Source organism: Quercus lobata, chromosome 12, assembly GCF_001633185.2.
Source record: "Quercus lobata isolate SW786 chromosome 12, ValleyOak3.0 Primary Assembly, whole genome shotgun sequence".
Taxonomy (NCBI): Eukaryota; Viridiplantae; Streptophyta; class Magnoliopsida; order Fagales; family Fagaceae; genus Quercus; species Quercus lobata.
The window spans coordinates 38260455-38274134 of NC_044915.1; the positions used below are offsets into that span (position 1 = coordinate 38260455).

General features: G+C 36.3%; 2 protein-coding genes across 2 annotated transcripts; one reads left to right on the forward strand and one right to left on the reverse strand.

The window, feature by feature from the left end:
• Positions 1-1440: 1440 nt before the first annotated feature.
• LOC115972511 lies at positions 1441-2785 on the forward strand. The gene is made up of 4 exons (XM_031092824.1): positions 1441-2198; positions 2312-2395; positions 2469-2544; positions 2653-2785. Exons 1-4 carry the CDS (start codon positions 1830-1832, stop codon positions 2679-2681), a joined length of 558 nt encoding a protein of 185 aa, XP_030948684.1. The 5' UTR covers positions 1441-1829; the 3' UTR covers positions 2682-2785.
• A 2048-nt stretch (positions 2786-4833) lies between these two features.
• Positions 4834-13382, reverse strand: LOC115971395 (WD repeat-containing protein PCN-like). Its single transcript, XM_031091292.1, has 11 exons — positions 13083-13382; positions 12829-12972; positions 12266-12572; positions 12100-12163; positions 11825-11938; positions 11549-11711; positions 9748-9901; positions 8965-9563; positions 7847-8028; positions 7151-7411; positions 4834-5344 (listed from the first exon to the last, which is right to left on the reverse strand). The coding sequence occupies exons 1-11, from the start codon at positions 13242-13244 to the stop codon at positions 5029-5031; spliced, it is 2466 nt and encodes an 821-aa protein (XP_030947152.1). The 5' UTR covers positions 13245-13382; the 3' UTR covers positions 4834-5028.
• Between the last annotated feature and the right edge of the window lie 298 nt (positions 13383-13680).

Consider the following 13680-nt stretch of genomic DNA (forward strand, 5'->3'; position numbering starts at 1 on the left):
TAGAAGAGATCTCATCTAGAACCTATGAATGTTCCAAAGCGTAATATCTAAAAATTGCACTTGCATTACATCCTTAGAAAGCCAACAAATGGGCAAATATATATTTTTACTGATTAGTAAAAGGGGAGAGAAAAGGAATTAAAAGAGGCTATATCTTAATTTGGTAATCTTCATCTTCAACGAGTTTTGACAACAGACATGCAATGCCAAAAGATACAAAATAATGTATTCAATTTCCATTAGTCAAAAAATAATTTGAAGCTATGGGCCGCCTATGGCCACGGCAAGCCTTGTTGTGTAATTGTGATGTCCATTGAAATTTCTGATAAGGACATTAGGGAAAATAAGTAGAAAGATGTATTATATTTGGGGAAATTGAAAATACAATTTTATTCTTTGAACTACATGTGGGATTCCAGTTTCGTCTTTATATCCATAGTTTCATTTTTGTTTTTTTTAGCAAATTCATTGATTCAATTTAATCGTTGAAGTTTTAAAATTATCTCGATATTATTCTTATCCTAACTTATCATTATTATCGGTAAAAGTTTTTGATATATAAATAGTGGAGGAGGGTGGATGAGGTTTGAACCATAGGCATGGACACCATAAGGATGTCCAATGGTAATTGAGATTTTTTTTTTTTTTTTTTACATGTCCTTATAATGTTGAAGTGGTACATTGAAACACAGTAATTCTGATCTCAAAATCAAAGTACATGGAAATACAGTAAATTTGATATCTTAAACAAAGAAAATAAACGTTTTCCACATAAGTAACTGTTGTTTGCATAGCATCCGTAAGACAAGGTAAGAATTACATTGAGACCTTGATACGTTTCTACAGTTTCATGAACTTTCTTGATGAAAATGAAATCTAACACATGGTTTAGGGACCAGAACTGTATCTTGATTCTTGACCCATGTTGAAACTGACCTTAGAAAAAAATAAGCACAAAGTATTACTTTTTTTACACAGTCACACTCAAACACACACACATGGGTCATGCTAATGGGTGTCCTTAAAGCAATGGTTAATAATCCATTTTAGAAAAGTTGTAATACCAATTTTATGTAAAATAGAAAAAACTATCAGAACATTAATTACTTTTTCTTCTTTTTTCATAAAAACTTTTTTTAAATGGATTGTAAACCATTGCCCTAAGGGCATCCATTAGCATTTCCCTATATATATAGTTACTCTTTATTATTAGACTAGTACATCAATTAATTTTTTGTGTAGGTGGGGTTTAAATCACACATCTCATATTCAGCTACAAGAAACTTTACAAAGAGCAGTAATAGTTACACAGTTGTGTACACGGAACACATAGCTTCATTGAGTGTGTACAACAATAGTCAGCGCTTTACGAATGTATAAAATTTAGTGGGATACTAATGTAGTTCAACCTTTTATAGGTGGAATAGCAAAATCGTAGCACAGAGATAAGCTAGGCATTATTTAAGTTCCATTACCAGTTACCACGACTGTTACACCAATTGCTATTGTTTCTTCCCTTATCATCACCACTGTTAGTCTATCTCTCTCACACACGCACACACGGCACACCCACCCACCTAGCCAACTGGCATATTTGATACATGCACATACAGATAAAATAAGAAGGCGAAAGGATAGAGCAAAGGACAAACGTAGTCTAGGAATTGAGTGTGATTCGTTTGGTTTTTTATGCCTCTCTTTTCTTCTCTCTTCTTCTGCTTATATAGACAACACCACCACCCATTCACATAGTCACACACACACATATATAGAGAGAGTCTGAGAGGTTCAATTGAAACTTGTGAGTTTATTTGTCAAAACTGAGAATAATGGATATCTCAGCTTCACAATGGAGTGGCAGTGGGTGTGAGTCTGGTTGGACCCAGTACTTAGACCATTCATCTCTTTCAGAATATCAGTTAAACAGAGTTGGTGGTACTGATGATTATGGAGGAAAAGGAGCAAGAATTCATGAGCAGGAAGAGGACTTGTCCTTGGTCTCTGATGCTTCTTCTGGACCTTCATATTACCATGAAGATGATGAAGATGACAACGGGTGTTCTTATTCTTCTTCAGCTTCTAAGTTGGCTGGTAAAAGCAAGAACAAAAAGAAGGCCAAAGAGCATAGCAGACATGAACGGGGACGACAATCGAATCTTGATGACACTGCTAGCTCCCCCGCATTGAGCTATCCCAAGGCAAGTAGATTGTAATTTATAGTATATACTATACTAGTGTTATATATTAATAGGTGTGTCTTGCATTTCACTTGCAACAAGCTTCAGGGAGTGACTTCTTGATAATTCTGCAGGATGATACAGCTCGCTTTAGGAATGAAGATTCAATGGACAATTTAATGAACTTCTCTCAGGGTTTCTCTGCAACACAGTTTGAGGTATCTTCACTTCCTGATTGGTTTTCTCCATTCTAATTATGTGGTACTATCTTCCACTTGTGTATATTTGCAGGGAAAATCTGCATTCAAGAAGCGTTTTGGTTTCTTTAAATCCTCCTCTGGTGAAAAACCAGCTTCAGAAAAACCAGGTGGCTCAATATGTGTTTTGGATTTTGAGTTTCTCTCTATATAGAAATGTAGAAGCTTCAAGAATGTACTGCTGACTTTTGTAGGAATGTTGTTTTTACTCTTGGCAGGTGGTTTTCATGGAAGAAATAGAAAATGACACGTCTTTTGTCTCTGCTGCTGCAGTTGCTTTAGATAGAGAGAGAATGAGATCAGAGGGCTGTTAGAGATAGCATTAGATCTCAATAGGATATTGTTCCTCCTTTTTTATTTTCTTTTTTCTTTCTTTCATTTTTTTTTTTTTTTTTTGGGGGGGGGGGGAGGGGGGGTCTGGGGGGTTTCAACTCTACCACTTCTTGTCTGTTATTGTCAATGCAGTGATAAACAACGTGAAAACACAAAAATTAAACAAATTTCCTTAGTTTTATTTCTTTTGACATCAATGGTTGTCACACCTAAAACAGTTTTCTATTCTTTGCAGTCCTGCCATGCACAATGTCTCCCTTAAATGGCTCTTTCTTGTAATACAAAAAAAGGATTTGATCTCTATAAATTGCCTAGAACGAAATTATGGTAAGAAACAAAAGAAATATGAATATGTTTCATAGTGGTTATCAATAAGCCTTTAATCCACCAACCAAAGTGAAACACTTCATAATTGGTAGAAATTGAATACACATCTGTTTTAAAGTTAACCATGTTGGGAAGTACTCAATTCACCTAGAGATCTTACTAACGAGAGCAAACAAAAAAAAGCTCATCATTAAAGAGACGTGGTCCATTGAAGAAGAGAGTCCTCAATTCCAACTGATACGATGGACACCCATTTTCACACACACACATTCACACAAATAGAAGAGAGAGAGAGAGACAGATAGGCCATGAATAATGATCATTGAAGATACTAAGGCCCAAGGCCAGCCAATGCCTCACTTTTTCCTACTTCAGCTATTGCCAGCTTAGCTAACAACAAACTTTGGTTGGGTAAAATTTGCAAAAATGAAACTATGTAAAGTTCATTATAGACTCGAAAACAGACAATTTGTTTGATGGAAGAAACCAAAAGCTGAGTTTCATTTTCCACCTAAAGGGACCGAAAGCAGTGCCCACCACCCTTGATAGCTACCCACTAAGAATTTGATCCATACATGTAAAAAACACTGGTGCAATAATTGAATTTCTTTTGGCGGTTTTTCCTTTGAAAATCTATAATTCTAAATAGAAGAGGTTGCCACCCTCAGAATTAGCACCCATATCTTGGAAAAGGACTTTGGATTTCGGACAAGACCTCAACCTCCGTGTCCTGTCAACTTCCTTTTGGGTACATTTTTAACTTTTGAAAATTAAATAACAGCGATTCCTAAAGTAGAATTCGAAGTGAATATGATATTTATATGAATTGAAGACGCATAACTATGATGATTGGTACACATGGCACATAGTACAGAGGAAGAAGATATGAGAACGATATTTAGGACCATGTTCCACGCAACTTTGCACCAGTTTACCCTTCCTATACCAATAATTCTAGATAATCAGCCTGATCTAATTTGTACCATATTATGTCCAAAAAAACGAAAGGTTTAAAATCAAGACCACAACTAGCAATTTACACTGATTTGTGTTTTTTCATTTAGCTCATGATATACTTCATTCCTGCTTGTTTGGTGCTCTGCCATGCAGTCAATACCTCATTCCACCATTACGAGATATTGGCATGGCAATCTCTTCCATAGACGACAAACAACTACAGCATTTGCAGTGACTAAATTGAGGAAAAAGATGAAATGTTGAAAACGGAAAACCCCAAAACTCCATCATTGGATATACGAAAAGTTTTCCAGTGAAAACTCGCAGGCAATGTAAGAAAACAATGCGTAACCAGAAATTTGATTGTTCTCTTTGTAAATTATAACGTCAAGTGGCCCTTACAGGTCCACAACTGCAGGTTTGGATGCCAAAAAAAGACAAAAAAACACAGCTTCCCAAGCAGGGATCACAAATGAATACTTGCAGAGAACACCTCCATAAAAATACAAAGGAGATGGTGGGGGCTGCAAAAACAGAGCCTCGTTGGCAAACGCGCTGCTCACAGGTACTAAAGTGCATAATTCTTATCCATAACAAGCTCAGGTGGAAATAAACATTGCATCGTGGTGAAATGAACATTCAAAGATCTTTACAAGGGTTAACTTACAATCAACTATGAACCACAAAAGAGAAAAAGTTTTTTTTTTTTTTTTTTTTTGGTATCAATGTAAGTGAGAATAACAGACTTCAATGCTGAAAATAAACATACAAATCAACAAATCAATGACAAGAAGAATCTTGTAAATGAAAATGAATTACTGAGACTAAAAATTACTATTTTAACAGGTTAATAAGAATTATTCAAGGCATACAATACAAAACCTGCTTTAGACCCCCAACACCAAGGAGAAAAGCAGCGGTTGCCACATTTGAATCCCCCCTCAAAGGACGTAAACAAAACTCTTTTGAAAAGCAAATTATGTCCCAAATACATGTCTGTGAACAGGCGCAGCATCCAATGTTTTAACCACTTCCATCCATGGTTTGTCTAGGATCAACAGGGAGTTTTTCGAAAGGTGTCCAATAAATAAAACAGGATTTCTGAAAGAAAAAAACTCAAAATTTTTTCTACTGTTGAGTTTGGTCTCTGTCTGACCATCTCTGAATATACGTTTCAGTCTCCCTTTGATAGGAGTATTCTGTAAATTCCTCAATGCTGTATCCTGACCATTTACCAACTCAATTTCATCTTCTCGCTCTACTGGCTTCCCAAAGTCAATCAAGCACATAGCCCTAAAGCATAAACAAATCTACAATGTAAGGCATATCACTAAAAATTAGAGCATCAAAATTATGGACTGTTGAATTAAGTGTCCTACACAATGCCAGTTACATGGAAAAACGGGTCCTTTCCAAGGTATGATGATGATCTCAAAATCCAAAACAAACTGTTTTTACCAGAAAGAACTAAAAACAGGTGCGGCCAATTCTCAAAAGTAACATCAGGAAGGAAAATTTCCTTGCCTAACCAACAAATTTCAGCAGCAATGTGCTGAAGCTAGTTTGCACAATCTCCTAAGTATCTTAACAAAAGCCTTCTATATATCTAAAATAAAACAATACAATAGCTTCCATCAGAATAATTATGCTGTCCCTGCCTAGCACAATCTCCTATAAAGTGAAAATTGAACCTACCAGTAAAAGACCTATGATTATAAAGTCTGCCTGTTAAATAAATGCTAGCATATTCTAATGATTTTGAGGCGTAGTATTCCAACCAAGTAGAAAATCAAGACATCCATCATTGCATGATCTTATCAGGTAACCAGTTTACAGATGCAACCAACAAATTGCATGTTTTTTCTAGCAATTCCATAAACATATAATTGCAATATCAATAAAAACCTCATAGAATAAATTATTTTAAATTATTTGCCACACAACGAAGGGTAACTTACATTTTCTCACTCCTAAGTATAGGGTGTCCCTTATCAACTTTAAATTTGAGTGATCAACCCCTAAACTATGTGATCAGTAGCAATTACCCCAATGTTATTATCCAAAAAAAGAAAAGAAAAACAAAGACCCCAATGTTAAATTTCCCTAATTTCCATTACATTTAAACAAAATTTTTAAATGCTAATCACATGATTACAAATAACAATAATAATATAAGAATGATTTTTTATAAGTAATAATAAAAATAATAATATACGTGCGTGATCAAGTAATAATGTGAGAAGCGCATGAATTATATAATGGTAATTAGAATAACTCTTATGATAGGGAGACATTAAAAGTGACACCATATTTTCATCCAGTAATTCCCTAAATTAAAAGTATAGGAGGGAGATTGCAATTGAACTTTTAGTACAAGGGTGGGAAAACATATGGTAAATATAGGCTTTGCCAATTTGTGAAAAGCACAGTATGTGTAAAACTTATCAAAAAATAGTTTCTAATGTATTGACGCACGCTATAAATGTGCAGTCAAAACATTCATTCTCAAGGAAGATTAGATAAGCAAATGCACATTTGTCAATACACAAATCCTATTGCATATTTTAGGACAATTTGCGAATATTGAACCAAATGAGGTGTCATTCTCAATGCACACAGCAAACATCTGACCTTAAAAAGCAGTATCTTACTAGATTCTGGAGTCTCCCGGAAAAATCAGAAAGAGTATTGCAGCTTCTTAGGAGAATCAACCATAATTATATTTCTGGGTATTACTTTTGGAAATGCAAAAGAAGTGCTATTTTGTATACCATTATAGGAAATAAATATAGCATAAAGTTTTTTTTTTTTTTTTTTTTTGACAACATAGGGAACCTTTCCAAAGAGCTAAGCAGTTTATTCTGAACCTTTCCAAAGAGCTAAGCAGTTTACACTCATGCCCAGGAGCACCATAATATTTTTTTTAATCAGGACATAAGTCAATATTTAATATTTACCGATATATTTTAAAGTGTTTAGTTACTTTAATTTTTGCCAAGTTGAGTTCTCGTATCTTCTTTGGTCATTTTAGCATTTTTGCATGTTTTAAGCCCCTAATAAAACCACATCTCAGGCAAATATACAAGAAGAGAGGAGCACCTGGCACTGTAAACGATAACAGATGTCGAATTCGATGAGGGCAAGAAAGAAAGCCCTATGACTTCCCCAGGAAATTCTTGATATCTCTTTGGCAGAACAAATGTATGTTGTATCGACCATTCTCCTAATTGCCTGGCCTCTACGTCAAAGGCATAGACCTGATTTGAAGAGGTTGTAAGTATAAGCACATTGTTGCTCCTTGGAGGAAAACCACCAGCTGTAACAGCAGCACCATCCAATCTTGAAATGAACCAGTGCTGCCTGTTCCACAGAACCAAAAGGAGTTCATAACAAAGAAAGGTCAAGGCATAAAGGTGACCTAGAGGACCATAGTCTGATTAAATAATAATTAATTTGTGATTCAGCAAAATGAGAACTTCAATACTACACTGCCTTAGGCCCAATTAAACAGGATCCTCCCCACAAGCATTCAGCCATGGCCATAACCATCAAGATAATGACCAATTCATAATACCAATTAGAGTCCCACCATTAACATATGAAGCAAAAGTAATCTTTACTTGCACTCAGCAAACAAAATCATAATCAGTACATTCTCAAACAATTTAGCGATTGATCTGAGGATCTCCTTAGGTGCCTATTGTGCTAAAGCATGAATAATGATGTCTGAATCTCATGAATAGGTAACAAGAAAAAGTAAAATAAGTATATGCTTGACATTGTGTGGTTCCAAACCTTAAAATCTCCAGATTAAATATATACACATCTCCAAAGCAGTTAACAGCAGCTAGCCACTGTCCATCAGAACTTGTAAACATTCTTGTGATAGGAGGCTCACTAGGTGGTAATTGCTCATCACGCAATTCACGGCATGGTGTGAAGGTATGGACTAATTGTGAGCTGCCAACATCCACAACCTGTAGTATCCAGAAGGAAAAAGGTCAAGAAACATAAACTAAATAGTGGTAAACTAAATTTTCCATCCATCTGCACTAATGCTTGGCTAATAAAGACTTAACAGAAACTACATGCACATGCTAAGGTTTGGCCAGATGTTCCCACAATCAAATTAGTGCACTTCATTGCAACCATGTCTCAGAGCCATATGCATCTTAGTCATTCTTATGAGGTTTAAAACTTCCCACCGGTTTATTCACATGGGGATCAAATGCATTGAAAAGTTAATCCTAGGGGATTTGTGTCAGACTACATGTAAGAGCTTACTCTTTAAGTAGTCTTAGGGTGTACCTTTTTTCTCATTAGATAAAGAAATGGGTCTTAAGGTATATCTCATAAAACCATTAAAAAAATAGTGATAGTGTGACAAAAGCCATGTATACATCACATGATTAAATCTGTTAGCCTTAACAGAAAATACTGACAGAAGGTTTGCGTGTCACATACCCAATGTCTAGAGACTTAATCGTTCAAATTGAAAGTCCAAGTACCAATTTGACTTTCACATCACAGTCCAGGGGGAATATTTGTAAAAACCCCTAAATTAACAATGGAAAGTTCTGTTCAAAAGTTAGTACATTATAAAAGACAGCTGACACATAAACCCTCAGAAATTATGAATGATAATTTTACCATAAACGTCCATATTGAAAGCTTAAAACCTAAATTCAGTACAAGTGCTTGACATAGGTGTAAGACAAGCCACAAGCCATGAGGTACACTCTCAGTGAACCTCACACAAGTCACTGAAAATATTTCAGCCTAGTTTAAACTTAAACCCTAAGGAGTCCAACCACAAGGAGCATTCCTTCTGAAATACAAACTAGCAAAATACGACACAAAAAAAAAAAAAAGTGAAAATATTAAAATCAAAACAAAATAGATGGACAGCTTACATATATCCTTCTATCATGACCAGCTATCATCAAACGAGAGGAATCAAAACTAAAAACCATTGAATGGCCAAACGGTATTCCTGGAGGAAGTTGCTTTTTTTTAACAGTCCATGTACTTTTTCCAACTTCATGCATCTTCAATTCAAATAGGCTGGGTCTCACATGATCGGAATATGCAAAAAAAGCCCCTGAATTAGAAATAGAACTGCAAATAATCTTCCGAGATGCCTTTGTTTTAACTCGAGCTAGCAGATCTGTCATTGCAAGGCCCCCAGAAGGTCCACAAGCCATGTCAGGAAAGGCAACACATTTTGTGCGTACACAGGAAATATCTAACCAATGGGAATTCTGGACCAGAAGCAGCGGTTTTTTATTGAAAACCGTATCATGCACCAGTTGAATGGGTACCCTCTGAGGTGCAGGGCAGATATCATGAGGAGAGAAGTTGGTGAACTCATTCACAGAGTATGCAAAAAGCTTTGTGTCATCACCCGCTGAGATAAGCATAGGAACTCCCAAGTGGGCCCACTTATGGTAACTAAATTCAATTGGCTTCTCACTATGACGAATTCTTTTTATCTTTTCATCCGGCAATGGATCTGCCAATTAAAATAATGTAATTAAAAAATGAGAAACAGCCCAAAAGTATGACAAGAACAATAAATAACTAAAGGCTATATTCATCCATGCACATACATGCACCTAGAATGTGTATGTATGCATGAGAAAAGTAAATATATAACAATAAAAAGAATATCAACGTTAAATCCCCCATAGACAGACCTTCCCTGCTGATTGGAACAGCTACAGTCATAGCCCTGACATCATGTGTATGAGCTCTTACATAACCAATGTAGTTCCATTTCTTCATCACTATAGAGGAAGCCTTGTCATCACTAGGTCCAACTTTCTGGCTGGAGAGCTTATACAGAATAACCTACAAACAAACAAACAAACAACATTAGTAAAGGGCAGCTTTTTTTTTTTTTTATAATTCAACTGTTACAATAAGTGGGGAGGGGGGATTTGAACCTTGGTTCTCCATATAAAAGAGAAGAAGCAATGCCACTGAGAAGGCAGCACATATAAAGAAAATAAAAATCATTAATACAAATTTTCTAGGGAATAATAAGATGATGACACTGGTTCAGAAACCAGCACAGAATCTGTCACATGCTCATAAATAAAAATAGGGATAATAAGAGAACACAAACAATATAAATATTCAATAGTTCCAACGGGGAGGGGGGGAACTAAACCCTAGATGTCATAAACAAACTAGGAGGTGCCAACTAGTTGCACTAAAAGGCTCTTGATGAGAACACAATTTTTTTTTAAAATATAATAGAGAAACAATTAGGGATGTCTCATTATGTTTGAAATTTGCAGAATTCCTATTACATAAACAGAAGATTGTCAAAGGGTAGACCTCCACTTTGATTAATTTCTATGGATATCTTAATCCCCAAAAGCTTGCAACATAATCAAGGAAGAGAAGCAATGTGAGAGCAAGGAAGATAGAGGATTTAAAAAAACCAAAACAGCATTTTTTTAATACATCTAAAATTGGGATTTGAACCCTAGATGTAAACACTAGGGGATGCTAACCAGTTGAACAACAAGGCTCTTGGCATTTTTACCATTAATAAGCTGGGAAAATATTTCTTTATTTGTTCATAATTGGGAAGAAGGTTAACAGCTTTCTTATTTCCCACTGAAGAAACAATACATGGAATGGAGCTAACCGAGCTAGTTTACCAATCCGTTATTCAAGTTCTGGTGCAAGAAGTTCTGGATCATGAACATCCCAGCACATTCAACTTCCCACCATAACCTAAAATCACCATAGAGCTTAGGCTGACCAGAAACCGAGCCCCTATTACTACTCTTTCATCTATATAATCTAACAATAGGTAATAGAACTAAAGTTTTAGACTACCAGACTAGAGTACCTATATTGTTGGGTCAACAAGGCTTAGCAAAGCTTGAGCCTTTCTAACAAACCAGATAAATGTAAGCCAAGCTCAATATAGCCAAATAGAAATAATGAAGCACAAAAAGTAAAATTTGAAAGCTCCTAACTGTCTCGTAAAATTTTCTTTAAATGTTTCCCGGTCTAGCTTTTTCCTAACCATCTTCACTTTTTCATATTCTAGCAACAATTATATAACTCGCATGAATATTCGGCGCAACATCACTGTCAGTGTCAGTGTAAGACAACCTTGCCAACAGGCCTCTCTCATCATTCAAATCAGTCACTGAAATGCTTTCATTTTTATTTTCTTGCAGTCACACAATCCAGTCCCTATTAACATCAAAAAAACTAAAATATTTGGTCTGAATTTTCAAAAATTGACATTTATGTGAAACTAGCCACAACAATTTGTAGAGAAATAGCACATAACAATACAATGCTGAATACTGTTTGCTACCTGAAAAACGATTTTATTCACTAATACCTTCAAATAGAAGATGATGATTTAGAAAGTAAGTGTTAATACCACATGTCAAGTTGATTGCAGATGAATAAACCAGAAAATTTATAATTGACATCTTTAAATTGGACCAGCATCCTGTTGTATACCTGACCATCGGAACCCGCTGAGAACACCCTGTTATGGCTGGGAGCCGCTGCCAGAGCATTCACATCACCTTTGTGAAGTGAATGCGCCTGCAAAAGCGTCCCATGCTGACTGTCCCAAAACTGGACACTACCAGTACTATCTGCACTAACAAGGGTCCCACACCTAAAATGAACAATCGCTCAATATCAGCAATGTATGGCAGTGCCTTAGCAACAAACAAAATGAAGCATACAACCATAAACTAATGAAATAAAAAATATGCATCTGTGCTATACCTCAATGATAGTAATGACCATACACACAGTTCTGGTCCACTACCTGAACCTCCAAGTCCAACTGTAATCCTGTAGATCTCACGACCATAGTTGGCATCCCAGCATCTTATAAACCTGAGAAAGGGAGGAAGAAACTTTGTTGCATGATTTATTATTTTAATCACAATAACTGCAGTAATCAAAGATTTATCCAAGTTCAGTGAAATTGCAAGCATGATAGGTGAAGCATGTGCCGGAACTTTAGTAGTCAGACATACAAAAGCTCACATACATACCCATCACTACTCCCTGAATATATCATTTTTGCATCAGGACTCCACGTCACGCTTAAAACACGTCCTGGAGAATAATAATACAACATTATGATCTCTACTATTAGAACTCAAAACTAAAGGAATCTATGAGATAGCAAGCATATACAGTGAGGAGAAGGTATCTCACCACTGACCCTGGGCAATGATTTAGTGTATACCAATTCATCCGAATCAGAGATACTGTATATTCGCACAGAACCATCATCACAAGCAATTGCTAGACGAGGAAGCTCAATGACAGGTTGCTCTTGAAGCTCATCCGAGTCAGAATCATCTTCACTATCACTGGTTTCATCAGCATCATCATCCTCCCCCTTGTCATTTAAAAACCCATTTACCAAATGCTCAGGCTTGGGCTTTGTATCAACTACACCCTCAATATAGGGCGCCATGGCCATCTGCCAAATCGAGACCCCAATTGAACCTAACACAGTCTGCAAACAAACACGAGTTTAGAAACACTTTCTAAACATAAATGAACCACAGAATTTCTTTCCAAACCCAAAAAAAAACTGCATATTCAATGTACCAAATATTGCAAAAAACTAAGCAAATGTGAGTTTATAATGATGACAAAACCGCGTGCAATGACTATCTATATTTCACAACCACTGTAGAGTATGTCACTACATTTCCATGGATCAAAGCTATAGTTCAAAAATGTAATTTACAAATTAAGCCAATGCATACCTTCTGCTTTAAGTCGAAAAGATCCCACTCGGAAACCGAACCATCGATACTAGACGAGAACAACCGACCACAAGGCAAGCCTTTAGAACCAGCTCGACACCACACAAGCGAAGAAATCCTCGAGTTAGGGTCTCCATGAATCGTCTGAGCAATAAATCACATAAAAAAAAATTTTAAAAAAAAGAAACACAATTTTATGAATATGATATGAACCAGAGAGGAAAATCAAAGAGAGGCGAGAGATTTGAAGGTACCAGCTGACAGTGCCAACCGACGGAGCCGGGAGAGACGAGCCAAATCTCGAGGGAGCCGTCTTCGCGAGCTGCGGCGACTTGGGAGTCGTCGGCGCTGGTGGCTAGGGCTACTACAGGAGATGGCTTCCAATCGATTGAGCTGTTCTTGTAAGCTTCGAGCATTTTTTTTCGTTTTTGTGGATTTTTTCAAACCCAAACACTTCGAAGAAATCGACGCTATATAGGCTGTTGTTGTTGTTTATGCGTCTGTGAGTGAAGTGTGGGGAAAGAGAGACAAACGAAAGAGAACATGACAGAGAATTTAGGTTTTGAGCTTGAGGGTTTAAGGTCATACTCGTATGTATTATATGACCCGGATGTTTGTGGACCGGGTTTGGAAGATCCATTTTATTCAAGTGGGCCTAACTTTGAATTTTGAATAGATATTAAGTCCGGTTAATAGTGGTTCCTATATTTGGTTTTTACCTCTTAGGGTAGGTAATGATGAAACTCTAGGGTCTGTTTAGATTAAGGGGAGGAAAATGGAGTAAAGATTCTAAAGAAGAGTAGACCATAAATCCAAATAGACTATAAATCTCTTATTCAACGACAATAAATT

Coding starts and splice junctions, on each gene's coding strand:
- LOC115972511 (XM_031092824.1), top strand. CDS start 1,830: ATGGATATCTCAGCTTCACAATGGAGTGGCAGTGGGTGTGAGTCTGGT. Junction 2,199..2,311: donor CCGCATTGAGCTATCCCAAG/GCAAGTAGATTG, acceptor ATAATTCTGCAG/GATGATACAGCTCGCTTTAG. Junction 2,396..2,468: donor TCTCTGCAACACAGTTTGAG/GTATCTTCACTT, acceptor GTATATTTGCAG/GGAAAATCTGCATTCAAGAA.
- LOC115971395 (XM_031091292.1), bottom strand. CDS start 13,244: ATGCTCGAAGCTTACAAGAACAGCTCAATCGATTGGAAGCCATCTCCT. Junction 12,164..12,265: donor ATCATTGCCCAGGGTCAGTG/GTGAGATACCTT, acceptor ATTATTCTCCAG/GACGTGTTTTAAGCGTGACG. Junction 9,564..9,747: donor TGTTCCAATCAGCAGGGAAG/GTCTGTCTATGG, acceptor TTTAATTGGCAG/ATCCATTGCCGGATGAAAAG.